Genomic DNA, 20,481 nt, shown 5'->3' with positions numbered 1-20,481 from the left:
ACAGATGTGGATACCCTATTGGACATCCTTGCAACAAGCTTCAGCCTGTTGTAATGAGCTGATAAAGTGTGGCTGTAAAATTGAAAATGGATGTCGAGGACGATGCAAATGCGTGAAGGCCATGCTGTTATGCACAGCACTTTGTAAATGTGGTGGGGAATGTGACAGAGACTAGATAACCAATCAATTTGTGATATAATTTGACAACTGAAGAAGTGTAATTACTTTCGTGTAGAAATGTTTTTGAAGTACAATTTGATAGAGAAAAATGTTTGAAGTTTTTAGTAGTTTTGGTTTTGTGCATTTCACTTGTTTTGGCGGCCATTTTTAAAATGTCCACCATTTTGAAAATTATTGAGTAGTTCGAAATAGTAATAGAACTTATCTTAAATGATTCCTTATGTTGTATTTACTCTAAAAAGATTTAGTTTCAAACCTCTTTGCTTTTTTTTTTGGTAAATTTGTGAAATTTATAGCATCTGTCCGCCATCTTCAAAATGTCCGCCATTTTGGATTTTTCAGAGTGGGTCCATAGCCTAAATTGACCACAATATACATGTTTACCCTTGTGCAAAGTTTCATGCTTTTATCATCAAACCCACAATTCTTTTGAAAATATGCACGAATCAGCTGGACTATTATAGACGATTTTACTTTCAATTTCCTTCACACATATGGATTAACATTCCCCAGCTCAATCAAGAGCATGCAACTACTACACGTATCGTCCTTTTTCTAAAAAAAAAATTGAAAGATGCCAAACCCTTATTAATAAATATTCCGTACCAACTTAAAGTACAGATTGTAGTTACTGATGTTATTTATCTTCTTAAAAACGTGTTAGTATTCTTTTATTGGTCTTTGTAATTTAAATTATTACTTTTACTGTTTAGTCTATATTGTTTGCAAAAGTATGAATTATTCTAATTAATAATGATGACTGTGCTTATCCGAAGCAGAAAACCCTAGCCGTATTTGGCACAACTTTTTGAAATTTTGGGTACTCAATGCTCTTCAATTTTGTACTTGTTTGGCTTTATAACTTTTTTGATCTGAGCGTCACTGATGAGTCTTATGTAGACGAAACGCGCGTCTGGCGTATTAAATTATTATAATCCTGGTACCTTTGATAACTTTTTGACCAACCTATATGTAAATAAACTCATCATAGATATCAGGACTAAATTTGGATATACGCCAGACGCGCGTTTCGTCCACAAAAGACTCATCAGTGACGCTCGAATCCAAAAAAGTTAAAAGGGCCAAATGAAGTTTTAAGAGTAGTTTCGTATTTGTGTGAACTTGTGTATATTTGTTTTAACATGAAAAGCGCTTAGAGTAATTGTAGTGCTATAAACGCGCTATAAAATGCCTTGTAATAATAATAATAGAAGGATTATTATGTATTTTCTGAAACATAGAGTTCTTATTCAGGAAGAGGAAGTCACAAAGAGACGAAATCGTCAATCCGTGGGTTTATTTGTTTTATCAGACGATGATGCAATAATCCTTTGCCTTGACAACTCTGACAAATATGAACCAATCACAAGTCGAAATTTTTTGAATATGACATTTTACGAAAAGTTTTAATATAAAATGCAATTAAACTACGTACAATATATAATGTCTTTTTATTCAAATGAAAAAAAGACAATAATGTAAATCCAGTTACACGCTTGTATACAGTGGTTCTTTTTTATTTGTTATTGGCTATGAGCCATCTTTCTGTACTCCTGGATCGATAATTATTGTCTTAAGAGTTTTATATTGATTTCTTATTTATTGTATACAGTGTGGGTCGATCTAATGAGTTAATATAACAATACGAAAATGTGGTATAATTGCGTATTGCGTTTAACAATGAGATAAGTTCATAATGTGTTGTGCTGTTATGCCACCCAATGTCCGAGGTTAGGTGGTGGTTCTGCGCTATATTTAACCATGCTGCAAATTGCACGTCTCCGTCTCAAGTCATGAGCGTGTAAATCAGTGGTTGTTGTTTGCGCTGTCTGTAATACATTTATTTTTGTTTATTAAGGCCGTACAGTGATCTATAATAACTAATGGCTTCTACTTTACTTGGTCTCTGGTGGAAAGTTATTAGATTTTCAGGTTTTACTATTTGGAATCGATAGCCTTTTCTCTAAAGCAGTCTTTGATTTTTGAATTGATTTCTTATTATTGGACGTTTACAATGACTTTGGTGGATGTCAGTGCGGAATATTATTTTTTAACCTTGATTTGTGTTTACTTTATTAGGGGTGCATGTTCGCTTTTGTAATCCCATAAGTTTCTAAAGAAAGAGCGGTGATGTTTTTTTTTTTGTACATAATTATGTATTCTTTGTTCATCAATTCAATGTGTAGAATCATCATCGGATATATATATATACTGTAGAGAAAACATAAACAAGTTTGAAGTCGGGTAAGGTTAGTCGGATAGGATGGTCCTTGTTAAACAAAGCATGTGAATTCTTCAGTTATTTGACGTTTTCGAGGAACAAAGGTATCACAGTAGCTTGAACAACAATACATTTCGGAATTCACCATTTTCACAAAATTCTATCACGAAAAGCTGCGAATTTGTGTTTCCTGTACGGGGATTATAATGGGTACTGTTTGCTATCCTTGTTTCTGGGGTTCATCTAACTAGATCAATTCGGGATGCTTTCCAGTGTTATTGCACCTTCTGCAATAGTGGTATTATTTAGTTTTAAAATTAATTCACAAGTACTCGCTTTCAAACCATTCAGCCTACGACTATACAGAGGTAGCTTAAAACAAACTTTGTATGTTTTTCTGAAAATAGTTTATAAAAACAGATTTGGTTGGTTTTACTACATGACTTTGTGCTTTGAATGTTTTTTGTTTCTGGAAAATATTAGCCACAATCAATACCTTGACCATACTACCAAATTTGCTGGCGATCCTAGTCAGAATTTAATTCTTCCCCTAAATATTTGAATTTAAATAAGCTTTGTCATCAAAACTCTGAAAGCCGATTTAACTGGCCTTTTAAAAAAAAAAATGAACAAAGAAGTATTTGATTTTTTTTATACAGTTTCTTTATGAATTGCAACCATTAGAAGATCTACACATGAATAATATCATAAAAGCCGAAACAGCGTAACGTTTTGAGCTCGAAATACTATTATAAAAGGAGTTATGGAATGCAACCATTAGCAAAAAGCTACTAGATTTACATAGCAAAAATAGCAAAAAGAGGTTCAACTATACATGAGATATATATATTAAGTGATTCTATTAAAAAATAATTAAATTCGAAATCTAAAAGACAGGTTTCGGCATTTAATGAATGTCAAATACAAGAGAAAAGACAACAATTGAAAAGACAACCCTATTCGTATTCAATTTTTCCTTCTTTCACACATAATTACTACACAAATGATCTTGAAAGGTTCTGGTGGTCTTGTAATATGGCCCTATTTAAACTTTAAGTTTTATTGAATGAGATGTCAGTCCTAACACAAAATTGTTTTCAATGTCACATCACTATTAAAGCCATTGTCTGTTTTAACTTAGTTTGTTCATTTGCAATACCAATTTAACCTATATATTTTCAAAAGTCCTGAAACTTTGAGACAGGTAATACTATTAATCCTACTGTTTTCGTTGAAAGTTACGGTAAGAACTTTGACTCTTCTTTCAAATCTTCCTTTTTCTCCGACGGATGACTACTACCTGCAACAGATGTCATGTTATTGTCTTTTTTTATTTTTAAATACTTTGAACGACACAATTATTTTACATTTCCATCAGTGTCACGTTAACATTCTGACTTCAAAAACTCTATTCTATAGTTATTGTTACTCTAGCCACTTGATCACAGGACTAAACATATTTCAATCCTTTGTGGGTTGATTTAACATACATAAATAAATACAAAAATAAGTAAGCAATGAACGTGGTTGTTAAATTTGATATACGCTTTTTGGGGCTTCTTTGTTAAATATTTGTTTGCTTTTGTTCTGATTGAGATTGTGAGAAGGTTATGATTGATGTACCCTCATTTTGTCAATTTTACATATTATGTCTGTTTTGTTCACGCATCCTTGTAAAAAAAAATGGAATTTGATGTAACTGTTATACAAGCGAGAGGTTTAGCACTATACAACCAGGTTCAACCCACAATTGAAAATGGCTGTACTAAGTCAGTTAAAAGACATTTGTTGTTTATTAATTTAATGTGTCTTATCACTTGATTTTACTTTTTGTTGAGGGACTTTCCGTTTTGAATTTTCTTCGGAGTTCATTTTTTAAATGTTACTTTTCATTGAAACAATGTGTATTTAGACTTATACTTGTATTGATAAATGAAGACTTTTCTAAATTGATCTGTACATTACTATACTAAATATTTATTATAATTGTTTAGTATCTGGTTTTTACTATATATACATTTTTAGTTATCAAAGGTACCAGGATTATAATCTAGTACGCCAGGCGCGTTTTGTCTACACAAGACTCATCAGTGACGCTTAAATCAAAATATTTATAAAGCCAAACAAGGACAAGGTTGAAGAGCATTGATGGTTCAAAATTCAAAAAAGTTGTGCCAAATTTGGCTAAATTAGGGTAATCTATGCCTGGGATGAGAAAAGCCTTAGTTTTTTTTCAAAAAATTCAAAGTTTTGTATACAGGAAATTTGTAAAAATGACCACATTATTGATATTGTTAACACCGAAGTGTAGATTGGTGTTGGTGGTACCCTCGGGGACGAAACGTCCACCAGCAGTGGCATCGACCCAGTGGTGTAAATAGTGTAAATAGGTACCAGGATTATAATCTAGCACGTCAGGCGCGTTTCGTCTGCATAAGACTCATCAGTGACGTTCATATCAAAATATCTATAAAGCCAAACAAGTACAAAGTTAATCGGTATTGAGGACCTAAATTCGAAAAAGTTAAGGTAATCTATGACTAGGATCAGAACATATGCAATGTACCAACACACTGAACGAAAGATTTCGAATGAAAGGTAAAAAAAAATAGTAAATCAGACATAGACGCATTGTAAGAAGCACGACGTTATTGGTAGATTTAATATCTCTGTTAGATGAATAAATGAAAAACCTCTTTATCTATTTTCTTTGCTATTACCTAAGGTGACAATAGACTATGCCACTTTTATGTGTGTTAATGATATCTTGTTACGTATGTTATGTATGTTAAAAATATTAGACTCTACTCACCGTTTTTCTTTTTTAAGTACATGTACAAAAGAGCCACCGATATACAAATTGCTATGCATGCGACAATTGCTGGTATATAAACAATCTCCCAATTCAATTTTACTTTTCTATCTAAAAAACATGAACAGGAATATACTCAATGTTATCATATGGGTTATGTAAATCTAGAATTTTTTCCAACCACCAAATCCATTCATATTCTAAAACGTTATACTGTAATATTGTAAATTGCACGTAAATATCGAACTTGATATCAAGATCAGTGTATCGACATTATTGAATGAAAACGACATTTACAATCAATTTAACAGTGTCTGTAGATTGATTACTTATGTTCGAAGCCTGTATACGGAAAGCATGTGATAAGTGAACAAAAACGCCAATTAAAAGAACAATTTCGTGGCCGGATTCTATACAATGTACACAAAAAATCTTTCACATCAGGTTATATCTTCATTGGTTTTCATTGGAGGTAATTTCGATGGTTCATTAGATAACATCTGTTATAAAGTTTCCGTATCACAGTCATAAATCAAGTATTCTAATTTGAGTTAGTTAATCAAAGAAGGACGAAAGATACCAAAGGGACAGTCAAACTCATAAATCTAAAACAAACTGACAACGCCATGGCTAAAAATGAAAAAGACAAATAGAAAAACAATAGTACACACGACACAACATAGAAAACTAAAGAATAAACAACACGAACCCCACCAAAAACTAGGGGTGATCTCAGGTGCTCCGGAAGGGTAAACAGATCCTGCTCCACATGTGGCATCAAAGGTACCAGGATTATAATTTAGTACTTAAGACGCCCGTTTCGTCTTCATAAGACTCATCAGTTACGCCCATATCAAAATATTTATAAAGCCAAACAAGTACAAAGTTGAAGAGCATTGACTATCTAAAATTCCAAATAGTGGTGCCAAATACGGCTAAGGTAATCTATATCTGGGATAAGAAAATCCTTAGTTTTTCGAAAATTTCAGTTTTTGTAAGCAGAAAGTTAAATCGGAGAACATGAATTTGACAGTTTTTTTCCCTATACATTTTCTCAAAACATAATTAAAAATAATCATATTTTCTAGATCAAAGTTATGTGCGTCAATGGCGCTTTTCGTTTAACAAACATCACCATTGAAGCTCTAATCGAAACAGTATAACAGTTCAAATAAGGTAGCGAAGTTTATGAGACACATCTTAAAAAGTTTTTTTTTAAGATAGACTATTTCTGGGATATAAAATCCCTAGTATTTCGAAATATTAAAGTTTTTTTAAACAAACGATTCAAAATTATGACCATATCAAAGATAATTCAAGTCAGCATATACGTTACTGACTACACTTGGCTGATACCATTTGGAATGGATTCTCAAACAGAAGTGGTGTCGACCCGTTGTAAAAAAAATTATCAGCTCAATCTTGAAATTATGCCACCGAGTTGAAAGATAGAAATGTATAATGTATTCGTATTGAAAATATTAAATCAGCAGGGATTGTTGAATTGTAAAGGTTCGATAAGTTTTTTAATTACCCATTTTTATCTCAAATTAAAGTTTAATAACCAATATACCAATGATTCAAAGCAAATATTTTATTTTTTAAAACAAAAAGGACAAAAAAGAAGAAACAAATGAAAATCCAGATATTTAGAAAATATAGCTGATAGCTGTTGTTGTTCGATGACTAGATATAAATTAAGTATGAACATAGACACGAATACGTTTAATGATATCTGTTCCAACTCTCCTTGATGACAACTTTTAAATAGTGCTAGTTACATGTGCAATTATTCTTGGACAACGGTTTTCCAAAAACCATAATGTTTGTTGTCCCAAATTTGCATTCTATTTCTAATGTTGCATGGAGACATTCAGGAACAGCAACATGCAGTGAAATGTTGGCAGAATAAAACATGTTCCCTTTTATTGTGTTAATATTGAATGTCACATTTTTCATCTGAAAAATTATAACTAAGATATGTTTGTGGAACACAAAATATTAACATTCAAAGTAATAATTCAGAATATGTTTAGATATGCTAATTCTTTGTCTTATTCATTTTTTAATTATTAAATGTTAAAAATACATGTATACAAGAACTACATTTTATTTCAATATACAATTAACATATCCATATGATTGTTTATGTAATAGATCATACATACATTCAGTTTAGCAATGCACGTAGGAATAGGATACACATCATTCATATTAATGGAGACACTTGCAACTCCGTTGACAAGGCTGAAGTCTGCATGTTGTGATTGTTTTGTTGGATGTTCTAAAAAGATAAATTAATAAAATCGGTATAAAATAAACTGCGTATTAAAAAAGCACAAAGATTGGTTCTATGTGTTCAAATTCTATCAATGTTTAACAAAACCAACATGGGTTAGTATTTTCATTCGTACAAATTTTGTAGGATTCAAATGTAATATGGAACTCAAAAGGAAACTTGAAAATGGGGGCGTCCATTAAACCTAACATAATCAAATGTTAGATATTCTTACTAAAGGAATCAATCTGAAATTCCAAACTATGCTAGAAAATTAGAAATTGCAGCAGACATCCAGTTTTCCTACTGGTATTGATTGAGCACAACTACTGGAAAATTCGTGTTTAGATTAAAGGAAGTATAACTCACACTCAAACTTCTCAAAGAAATGTAATTTTAAAATAGCTCTCACTTTGCCATTTGATATATGGAAAATGTCCTAAAACCCGCAATTCAATAATTGTTCATACTTTTATTTCTCCATTGACACATTGCCGCTTTTCGTTCTCAATTATGTTTTAAGTACTGTCAGTAAACCTATCAATCAGAATTTCATTTTTCATCTGTGTTGCAAAATCATTGTTTTCGTTGCTAAATCCAATTTGGATTGTTGTCTGTCTTTTTGTCTTTTATGTGAGCCTTGTGGCATACTTGATTATTTGTTGCCTACTTTGTAAGTATATTAAACTAAATTGGCAGTTATCTGTTTTATATATTTTGTTTACTTTGCCGTCACTTAATGAGACTATTTGAACTGACTTAATCTAAAAACAAATTGCATCAACATAATATATCATTTCAAGTTTCACATATAAGAACTGTCTGTAACGACAAAAACAATATTTTGTGTAGTTTCAGCAACTTAAAGCATTATTAATTTTTTTTCTTGTAAAATGAACAAGTCTAAATTATACTTTGTAACGGTGGGACAGAGTGATAATATACACTTGATATATATAACTTGAATAGTTTTAGGTTCGTGTTGTTCAGTCTTTAGTTTTTTATGCTGTGTCATGTGTACTATTATTTGTCAGTTTGATTAAGATCTTTGAGTTTTTTTAACTGTCCCTCCGGTACCTTTCGCCTCTCTTTAAGAATACATATACAATTGATATTCCATATTTGGTAAACGTACATTTATTCATTTACGGTGTGGGTTCTTTTATACGAATACATGTACATTTTTTATAATGTTTTTCTTCGTTTTATTGATGAAAAACAACATCAACTAATGATATCTGCTGCAATATATAAAAAAAGAAGATGTGGTATTATTGCCAATGAGACAACTGTCCACAAGAAACCAAAATGACACAGACATTAACAACTATAGGTCACCGTACGGCCTTCAACAATGAGCAAAGCCCATATCGCATAGTCAGCTGTAAAAGGCCTCGATAAGACAATGTAAAAGAATTCAAACGAGAAAACTAACGGCCTTATTCATATAAAAAAGTGAACGAAAAACAAATATGTAACACATAAACAAACGACAACCATTGAACTACAGGCTCCTGACTTGGGACAGGCACATACATAAATAATGTGCCGGGGTTAAACATGTTAGATACTCACATTATGCTATATTTGTTCTTTGAATAAGTCTTTCACTTATGTCTATTAAACAGGAAAAAATCGCTACACTTTATCACTATTTGTTTTTATTTCTAATGTTAAGGATGTACTTAGGTGAGGTTTTGTAATTTGTGTAAAATGTTCGGACTCCTCGGTGTTTTTCCATACAATACTAGGTAAAATATTTTCCCCCATAACACCCATTTATTTTTTCGTCTCAGACTTAATAGCTCATGAAAGGTCATTTGCCAAAATTTTAGAAGATTCTTGATTTTCTTTCGTTTGTTTTGAGACCCAAAATAATACCAATGGAAATTTAAGGTAAAAGTCCGAGTCAGCCTTTTCCCGCCATATTTCAAATTTCAAATATCTCGAAAAGGAGGTACATGACCTATCAATATTTTTAGCTTATATTTATCATTAATTAATGCTCAACAAGCTTATAGTATTAATTTTATTTTCTTGATTTACTCATTTTTACCTAACCTCACCTAAGTACATCCTTAATGACTGTTTCAAGATAATGTATGTGCATGCAATATAGTATTTCTTTTGTGTAATTCGTGTTTATATGTTCTGTGCAGGGTTTGTTTAATATAAACGTTGAAGTAATATTGTAAATTAATAAATAAATGTAAAAAAGAGATCGATTGATGAATACATTTGGCAAAGAACTATGAAGCATGATTGATTTTATAGAGTCCATCTTCCTTGATTATGGGATAAGTAACATTTCAGTGACCCTCTTAATATACTTGGTAAATTTATGGTATAGATCTGGCAATGAAATACAGACTTACTTTCAAATTCATCCTTATTTAATGACAGTTCTTTTTTAAAGGATTTGAATCCACAATGACATGCATAGTTCACATTTATGTCCTCTTTACTGAAGTTCTTTATCATCAGACTAAAGCTATCTGTTTCTAGACTTTCAGTGTACTTTAATGGATATTTCGAAACTCCGTCATATATTAACAAATTCTTTTGTTGTCCACCAGTCCACTTAATCTTTCTTTTAGCCGAGGGACAATTACAATCATCACCAAATGAACATGTTAGCTTTACGTTTTCTTCAAAAATAGCTGGTTTAGTTCCAATTGTCCATTCACCTAAAAGAAACATTGATAATTTAAGTGTACTGAACCATTGCCGGGACTTTAAGATATTCATTTACCATAGTTGATTTATTTTTAATTAAGAAAAAATAATGTACTAGTATTTCCTTATATATTTTGTTCCGTTAAATTTGATGCTTTTTGTGCTTCTTTGTTAAATATTTGTTTGTTTTAAGATTGTGACACAGTGATGACTGTTGTTCCCATATTTTGATAATTGTAGCGATTATATCTGTTTTGTTCACGCATCATTATAAATAATGTGGAATTTGATGCGACTGTCATACAAGTGAGAGGTTAAGCGTTATAAAAAACAGGTTTAGTCCACCATTTCCTACATTTGAAAATGCCTATACCAAGTCAAGAATATGACAGTTTCATGTGTTTTATCATTTGATTTTGCCATTTGATTTTGCCATTTGATTGAGGACTTTCATTTTTTGAATTTTCCTCGAAGTTCATTATTTTTGTAGTTTTACTTGTTTTTAATTGTGTAATTTACTGATTTCTGTTCACTATCGAAATTGATTTGAAAACCTTTGTTGTTTTGATTTGGAATCACTTGGAACTGAATATCACCCTCGAAGTCTATTATCTATGATTGATTCCTCACACATGAACAACAGATCTTAATAGTGTAAACACCAATTTTTATAATTCGTTCATATATATCTATGTAAACATAGTTCAATAGCAAAATACAATTCACACCAGTAACATGAAAAACTAGGGCTTGCACTTTTAACATCTGTTCAATAAAGTTTTAATAGCTGCGAAGTTTAGACTTCATGTAAACTCAACTGGGAGTGAATCCGGATAACTATCAGATTGTTTTTTTTAAATATCACTCCCATTTGTTATAATAAACTTGTGAATGATTCTTGATAATAGGGTGGTTATCTTAAATGAATTATGATACAGTTTTATTGTAATCAACTATAATCGATCTTTTCTGACATATTTTTCACTAACGAATTGTATCTTTATTATGTTGTGCATTGTTATTTTTTTGATCTGTAAAATGCTGAAAGTGAAATCACTTATTACATCTTAAAAGCTCATATATTCCACATGTTCAAATAGTTCAATGCTTCCCCTTATTACTATGCAAACAGAGGGGCGAAAAATAGCAGAGGAACATTCAAACTAATAAATCGAAAATAAATTGACAAAGCTATAGTAAAACTTAGACAAACAATAGTACACAAATCAACATAGAAGAACAAAGACGCCTGTTAACAAAATATACAATGTTGTCATGTTTTCAATTTTTATTTCCTTAGTCAATTTAACGAATTCATATACAACAAACAACAATAAACTATAACCACATCATCATATTAATTTAAACATATTTACTTATAGTGGAATGTAAAAGGAAACAAGTTTTGCAAAATAAAGGCAACAGTAGTATACCGATGTTCAAAACTCATAAATCGATAACAAAAAGAAATCCGGGTTATAAACCAAAACCGAGGGAAACGCATTAAATACAAGAAAATGACAACACAACTTTAAAATGTAAGACACACAGAAACGAACTAAGCATTAGACAAAAAGACTTTTTTTCGAAATCTACAAGAGTGTATTTACGTTCAAGAGATATGGCTCTCTCTCTCTTAACACGGATAAGCCATTTGTCGTCCCCTTCAGACGGACTATAATCGTTTCCTCAAGATCATACTTGCAAATGGTGTCACGGGAGAGCCTAATATTCAGTCCCTGAAATTTTCATCCCGGAACGTGAATTGAACCAGGAAACTTAGTGTTAGTAATCTGATGCACTTACCACTACATCACGGCTCTCTACATCACAACACTATATGTTTACTATTAGGGAAATGCACATTCATAACAAGGCGGGATGTTTATATATTTATATACAACAAATTCACAAATTTTTATTCTACGTCGACCTAAGAGAATTTTTCTACATGATCACAAAGTATGTGTCATAAATCATAAATGTGATGACAATGTAAATTTGGATACGAACGTAAAAGTATGAGTGGTTATATGTCAATACAATCATCTGATATAAGGTGTTAATGCGCTTTATTTGACATAATGCCTATTCTGTATGTAACTCTAAAATTATGATAATAAGATTGAAGCGTTTAAAACAGAATCGCATTAAGGTAACTTTTTATGACGTCTTTACTTTTAGCCGGCCTTATTTTACAAGTGTGTTGCTCTTTAAGATAATGTTTTAGTATTCTATAAATTAAGATCTAATAAATTATAATAACTACCTGAGCATTTCTTTTTCCATAAAAAACCATGAATATGACATGAAACCAACACAAGTTCAATACATAGTACAAGTATTCTGTTCATTTCTACAAAGGAAAGCTAAAAATTATAAGAGTAAATGTAAAAATAATTATTATAAAACAAGTACACCTTTACACATTTACACATCCGCAAAATACACTTGGTTTTACATGTTAGGTAAATGCATGATTATTTTATATGGCATCGTGTAGTCTCTTTAACTTGTACCTGAGTTTTGGCAGCGTTAGTTCAAACTATGATTTTGAATTTGTAGACCGATAAGGTTTCATATTTGTTTTTCTATGTTTTCTTGTGTTTTGTTTTACAAATAGTTAAAGTTACCAAAAATGGAAGAAGCAAGCGTCCTTTCCTCCACTTCCAGTTTAAAAATATTCATTTTAACCAACTTTTTATCACAATACAGGGTACATTTTCACGAATTAGTCTAACTTTTTGAAGTATGTGTTTTCACATTTTAATATGACTCATCACATATTGTCCAGTCTTAACTGTGACAAAACAATGAAATCACGTACAGCTGGGTGCAGACCAAGCATTACATGTAGAGGGGCAGAAAAAATTATAAATACAAATTTAAGAACGTTTTTCGCTTATTTTATGTGCTTTTCATACAAATATTCACCTAATTTGAAAGTGTTCAATCAGAAATGTTTCAGAAAAAAAAAAAAGATAAATGATTTGTGTTCAATTTTCAGTAATTGTTCAACGAACCAATTGTGTCTGTAAATTTTACCACTGCCTGATATTTTTTCACTACATTCTCAAAGTTTTCACACTATCTTTATGTTTCTCAACCCATTGTTGACGTCGTAGCGAAGCGGTGTAGGTTATAAGCCGCTAAATACTTTTCTCCGAAAATTAAACCGCGAACAGCATATAACTCAATCTTAACTAACAAATAGTGTACTGCTACCTGAGAGATATATATATTAATTATATCTGTTGCGTTCAAATGTACATTTGGATGAAGTTTTTGCAACTTCTTATCAATTTAAGTTAATTGAGGCAATTGAGAAGGTTTACTAAAACTGATTACCTATGCTGTTGTTAGTTTGAAGAAGAAAAGATGCGCCGTGAATTCACAACTGCAATCCGGCATTAAAAGCAAATTTATTTTGTTACCAGCCCAGTAGTCAACACTTCGGTGTTGACATATATAACAATAATGTGGTCATTTTTACAAATTTCCTGTATACAAAACTTTGATCTTTTTTTAAAAACTAAGGATTTTCTTATTCCAGGCATAGATTATTTGGCACAACTTTTTTGGAATTTTAAATCCTCAATGCTCTTTAACTTTGTACTTGTTTGGCTTTATAAATATTTTGATATGAGTGTCACTGATGAGTCTTATGTAGACGAAACGCGCGTCTGGAGTACTAAATTTTAATCCTAGTACCTTTGATAACTATTAACACCACTGGGTCAATGTCATTGCTGGTGGACGTTTCATCCCCGAGGGTATCACCAGCCCAGTAGTCTACACTTCGGTGTTGACATGAATATCAATAATGTGGTCATTTTTACAAATTTCCTGTATACAAAACTTTGCATTTTTTGAAAAAACTAAGGATTTTCTCACCCCAGGCATAGATTACCTTAATTTAGCCGTATTTGGCACAACTTTGAATCATCAATCCTCTTCAACTTTGTACTTGTTTGGCTTTATAAATATTTTGGTTTCAGCGTCGCTGATGAGTCTTATGTGGACAAAACGCGCGTCTGGCGTACAAATTATAATCCTGGTACCTTCGATAACTATTATCTGATATATTCTGTGTCTACTTTTGTTGTCACATAATCATCAAAATTTTGCCTTTCTGCAGTTAACTGTCCAGGTTAGTTATATAATCACGTTGAGAATAGAATCAGGGAACGTCTAAAATAAATAATAAAAATAAAAGGACAGTGTTCCAATGCCCCCGCGTTGTACATATATTATCTATTCAATGGCAGTAACTTAAAAAAGGAAACATATTTTTTTGTTCTTTGAACAAATTATAGATATCTAAGAGAAAGGAAGGCTTCACGGCAAATACAATGCAATTACCACTATAATTATTTTTTTCAAGCGGCATGAAAGGTTAAAAAAAAATTATCAGCACTTACATGTATATTCAAAAGTGTCAAAGTCATTGCTGATATATAACGTTATGATATAAATTTATAAAAGTCTGGCAAAAATGGTACCCGTGTGAGATCTATCGTGGTCTTTTTTGAAAAAAAAATCAAAGGGGCATGACTCTTTTAAAAAAGTCGACCAACTACCATAATGGAACTTGTCCGTGATATTGCTGGTATTAATCTATATAAGTTTTTAAAAATATGGCAATATTTGAATCTTTGAGAGTACCTACGAGGACAATCACCATAAATTTAATATTTCCAATGAGCATAACTCTTTAAAAAATAGTTGCTAATATTAACCTATAGTTTAAGTTTTACAAAAGTCTAACAGAACTGTACCTGTTCATGTGAGAACGCTAAAAAGTCCCGATAAACGGAAGGACGGACGCCCAGTATGTTTATGTCCGCGGTGCTAATACGTTCACTGGGAACAAAAACCTCATATCGTTTTATTAGCTATGGAAGACTCAGAAATACAAAGTTACCAAACACAAATATGATAGACATTAACCACTGGGCTCTTCATAATAACAGGCTCCTGACATGTTTGTTAATCTATAAAAGTCAGTATTAAATTGCATAACTCAAATGAAGTTTTACATATGTTTTAAAAGAGAAAAAAAAGAACTAGGTAAAACCACAGAAAATGCAGATATTGAACACTTACTAGAAGCCGATTCACGAGATGAAACGAGATTTGAAGGTTTTTATTTGTAGTGTAGGTATTCAATACATATTAAGGACGTTCAAATATTCAGTTGAGTACATCAGCTGATATTTGGCAGTGACTCTGTGAATATTATGGTATATTAAATGTCCGTCGATGCAAAATTATACAATATATTTAAAATATTGATATGTTTTTAAAAGGCTAAACATCAACGTTTAGCGATGAATAACAAGTTTAGACTATAGATATATGACAGATTATTGTAATATATAAGAATGTATTATTTACATAAAAGAGGGGCGACATATACAAGAGGGACATTCAAAATCATAAAAAGAAAACAAACTGACAATCCCTTGGCTAAAAAAGAAAAACAAACATACAGGCAGACAAATCATAGTACACAATGCACAATAAGAAAACCCAAAGACTAAGCATCAACACCCTACCAAAAAATTGGGAGATCTTAGATAATCAAAAGATATATACATGTATGAGCATGTACGTGTTTTCGTGTAAAAACATAATATGTGAAATGCTCGTCATATAAACATGATGAATGCTACAGTAAATCATGAAAAAAAAAAATTAACGCTAATATAATTTTTACATGACTGTACAAAGTAATGTAATTGCGCTTTGAATACTCACAAATTGCACTGATGTCTGTAAAATCCGAAGTTAGAACCAAATTCAACTTAAGTTTGACTAACCTTGACATAAACCATGTAGATAGACGCCAATTAATATCAATTAAATCAATAGACATTCCGAAAATTCTAGATTCTTTTTGGTACGTTACAAAGTTTTTTTTTATCACACGCATTATGACACATATGCATATACAGTGTATCACACGCATATTCATCATAATTATTTTACTATGATATCATAATCTAGTGTGTACATACATATAAAGTATCATGATTAATAGTTTAACTTAACATTGATTAAAAATTTTGTAAACCATGTAAAAAGAAGATAAAAAATCAACAGTAGTAACCGCTGTTCAATATTCAAAAATCGATTAAACGAAACCAAATTCGGGTTACAAAGAAAAACCGACGGACACATATCAGCCAGAAGAGAAAAACAATGGAACAACAGAAACACTGAACTTCTACAAAAACAAACGCTAAAATGAAAATATTACTGGACAGGAATACATTTCAAATTAAAGCAACAAAAAAAAAAATACACAAAAAAACAAACCATATGACTAGAAAATACATAAAAAATAAAATGAACATTACAACATGACAAACGCAGAATAACAACGGTAAAATTTCCATTAACTTACGACAGTAAACCAGTACACCATACTAGAATTATAAGTTTGATAACACGAATGTATCAACGCCATAAAAAGTCACGTTAAAGTTAAATTTCTTCAAATAAAATATAAAAATTGAGATTTAGTTTGTTATGTTGTTGTTTTATGTATTTTATGACTATTACTAAAATCAAAGCAACTAAATGCTGTCCCTGTATTTGATTTAAACTAAACTAGTCATATAAATAAACTAGCTGATTAATTTTCTATAAACTTTTCATAAATACAAAAAATAAAAAAATAAATCAGACCACCGACGAGAAAACATAAGACAATATCCAACTAGACTTACAAATAGAACATCATAACAACATAGTACATGAATGTTGGATGTATAAATACCAAGCCATTTCAAACTCGACAAAACAGTCATATTCGGGAATATCTAGGTCATACTCGGAACTATGCAGATTAGACGACGTCGATGGTAAACGACAAATTAAGACGTGGCAAAAATGTCGTTAGTAAGACAAAGACACACCGTTTATATCAATCAATTCGTCATAGTGTCCATAAATGCCGTTTTACACATGTATAAAAGAAGTTCTTCAATAGAAATTAAATAACTAGTTAAAAACACAGAAAATGCAGTTGTTGGACACTTTCTAGGAGACGATCCGCGAGATGAAACGAGAGTTGAAGGTTTTATTTGTAAGGTGCAATGTAGGTTTTCAATGCATATCAAGGACGTTCAAATATTCAGAAGAGACATTACGCTGATAGTTGGCAGTGACTCTGTGAATATTATGGTATAAGATGTCCGTCGATGCAAATTTATACAATATATTCTGAATATTGATATGTTTTAAAACGTAATGTGTAAAACGCTTGTCATACAAATGCTACAGTAAATCATGAACCAAAACTTGTACATGTGTAATGTAATTACTCTTTAAATAATGACAAATTCTTCTGATGTCTATAAAATCCAAAGTTACAACCAAATTCAACTTCAGTTTTACTAACCTTGACATAAACCATGTAGACAGACGCCAATTAATATCAATTAAACTAATAGACATTCCGAAGAATCTAGATTTTTTTTGGTACGTTACAAAGTTTGTTTTATCACATGCATTATGACATATTATGCATATACACTATATCATACACATATTTATCATTTAATTTTAATCTAATGTGTACCTATATATATATATATATATATGTAACGTATCAGAGTGTATAAATAAACTTTACATTGAATAAATCTTTTGTAAATTGTTTAAAAAGAAGATTAAATAAATCAACGGTATTATACGCTGTTTAATAGTCATAAATCGATGAAACATGAAAAACACAGAATAACAACGGTCAAACTCCCATTTATTTACGACAGTACATCAGGACACGATACAAGAATTATGAGTTTTGCGTCACACGAATGTATTAACAGCACAAAAAGTGACGTCAAAGTTAATTTTTTTCAATTAAAATAAGAAAATTGAGATTTAGTTTGATATGATGTAGTTTTATGTATTTTGTGACCATTACAAGAATAGGAACAAAGATTGTGTTAGTTATGACACACATATTTGGTTTTTTTGCTAACAATGTCGTTTTGAATCAAAACTGTGTTTAAACAAACATCCTGTGCATGTATTTGATTTAAACTAAAAATCGTATATATGAACTAGCTGATCAATTGTCTAAACTTTTACATGCATACAAAATATAGAAATAGAAATTCATACCACCGACAAGAAAACATTAGACAACATCCAACTAGACTTACAAATGGAACATCATAACTAAATACATAATTGTTGGATATTCACATACAAAGACATGTCTAACTCGACAAAACAATCATATTCGGATCTATGCAGACTAGACGACGTAGATGATAAACGACAATCTCAAAGGTGACAAAAACGACGTTAGTTTGACACAGACCCACCGTTTAGACCAATCAGTTCGTCATGGTGGCCATCAAAATTACGGAGTGTCATTTTAAATCCTTTTTCCTCATAACTCTGTTGGAGCAGTGTCAGTGTATTTAAGGAGCAAACTGTATTTGAAGTCTATATAGTGTGAACATGTACGAGCATTACGTTTAACTTATATTTGTAATCGCCATACGATAGGGCAAATAGTGTTTTACTGCTGGAAAAGGGATATTGATTATAGGAAAGTTGAATTCGTTCCTTTTGTCATATAATTTAGTGTGAAGTCGTCCATGCATGCGTTACGGAAAAGATCAAGGTATGATACAGTCCTTTTAGCATCAGTAATATCCTTAACTGCTATTTCACTTGAATATATGAGATTTAAATACTGACTTTAATGTGGATTATTTAGTGATAAAACAATATCAAAATATCTGAAAGTAACATTAAAGAATTTCACAATGTGCTTTTTCATTTTGTATATTTGAGGTTCTGAATGAATTGTAATTTATAAGATAGAGACACCCCCCTTTTTTTCAAAGAAAAGAAATGAAAAAAAGAAATACCTAAACCATCATTTATCTGTATTACGGACTTCCATTAAAAGCAATTGAATGCTGTATAAACATTAATTGCTGTGGTTTTAAAATTGCGTGATTTTGTATCCAAAAGTAAGTTTGTGGTTTATTAGTTGAGAAAAAAAGTAAATTAAATATAACTTTATAATTAACAATACTAAAAAAAAATACTAATAACTTTCGCCATTGTGAAATCAATAATACATTTAAATAAAAGCAACCGTAGTATACAGCTGTCAAAATTCATAAATCGATTGTGAAAAAACTAATCCGGGCTCCAAACTAAACCGGAGGGAAACAAATCAAATATAAGAGAACAACGACACAACAAAAACATAACACTGAAATGTAACACACACAGAAATGAACTATTATATAACAATGGTCATTTTCCTGAATTGGTTCATTTAAAGTATTTGTTTTGTTATTCTTTCATTTGATTTTTATTTTCTTCTTTCTTTCAATTTTGAATATTGTTTTAAATCCAGAAGTTTAATACATTTATTGAACTAAACAATATTTTGTCCAGTTAAGTTAAAATGACATGTTTTTATTGCAACTTTGGTCATTTCCTGGTATGAAATCAGTCGAAAAGTCCGCATTTAATAACATTCATATCAATTTGCTGCATATTCAATAAAGATTGAAATTTCCAAAAGAGTGATGATTTCCTTAATTCAATTAATTATTTCCTTAAGCTCGATCCATTGTATTAGTCGTTCTGTTACAAAGTTTACAGGAAAGACAATTCGATAATAATAAATTCTATTGAAATTTGAATGTTGTACTGAATAAGAGGAGTCCAGTAATGTATTTGTTAGCTCTAATTATAAAAAAGGAGGGAGTAAAAAGAAGTAAGTATCACAAAGTCTATATATTTTTGAAATGATAAATTATTTATGTTTTTATTATAATTACACTGACTGATTTTTTATTTTGTTGGTTTTGATGATGAAAGAATAAATATTATGTACTCCTTTTTCAAATTTCCTGATGGCGTTTGAGCTTTAAATTTTGCCATTTGTTCTGGGGTTTTCCGTTCTGAGTTATCCTTGGAGTTCGGTATTTTTATCATTTTATTTTTAAGTTCTATGATACGATGTATGCCTACACCTGATTCTCAACATTTGCCTCAAGTGTTACAATATGGTTAGCCCTTGACTCCAACTGTCCGACAGATAACTCTTACCTTGAAGCTGAAGGAATGCATCGGTTTGGTGTCTAAGCACGAAGTCAGGTCCCGTTGCAAAGGAGACGCTTAATCTAATGCCCCATCAATGCTAAGGACTACACTCTATGTTTTCTTTTCTTGTATTTAATTTACTTGTTTAAATATAATGTATTTCTAAATCATTTTAATTTTTTGTAGGCTTCTTTCATAATTCAATTTCGTTTTCTTTTCTTT

General features: G+C 31.0%; 1 protein-coding gene across 1 annotated transcript; it reads right to left on the bottom strand.

Annotated features, from left to right (window-relative positions):
* Positions 1–3,046: 3,046 nt before the first annotated feature.
* Positions 3,047–12,521, bottom strand: LOC139492489 (uncharacterized). The gene is made up of 6 exons (XM_071280666.1): positions 12,437–12,521; positions 9,867–10,178; positions 7,382–7,497; positions 6,995–7,172; positions 5,214–5,324; positions 3,047–3,701 (listed from the first exon to the last, which is right to left on the bottom strand). Exons 1-6 carry the CDS (start codon positions 12,519–12,521, stop codon positions 3,640–3,642), a joined length of 864 nt encoding a protein of 287 aa, XP_071136767.1. The 3' UTR covers positions 3,047–3,639.
* Between the last annotated feature and the right edge of the window lie 7,960 nt (positions 12,522–20,481).

This window comes from Mytilus edulis, chromosome 10, assembly GCF_963676685.1.
Source record: "Mytilus edulis chromosome 10, xbMytEdul2.2, whole genome shotgun sequence".
Taxonomy (NCBI): domain Eukaryota; kingdom Metazoa; phylum Mollusca; class Bivalvia; order Mytilida; family Mytilidae; genus Mytilus; species Mytilus edulis.
This window is presented reverse-complemented; position numbering and strand designations above follow the sequence as displayed.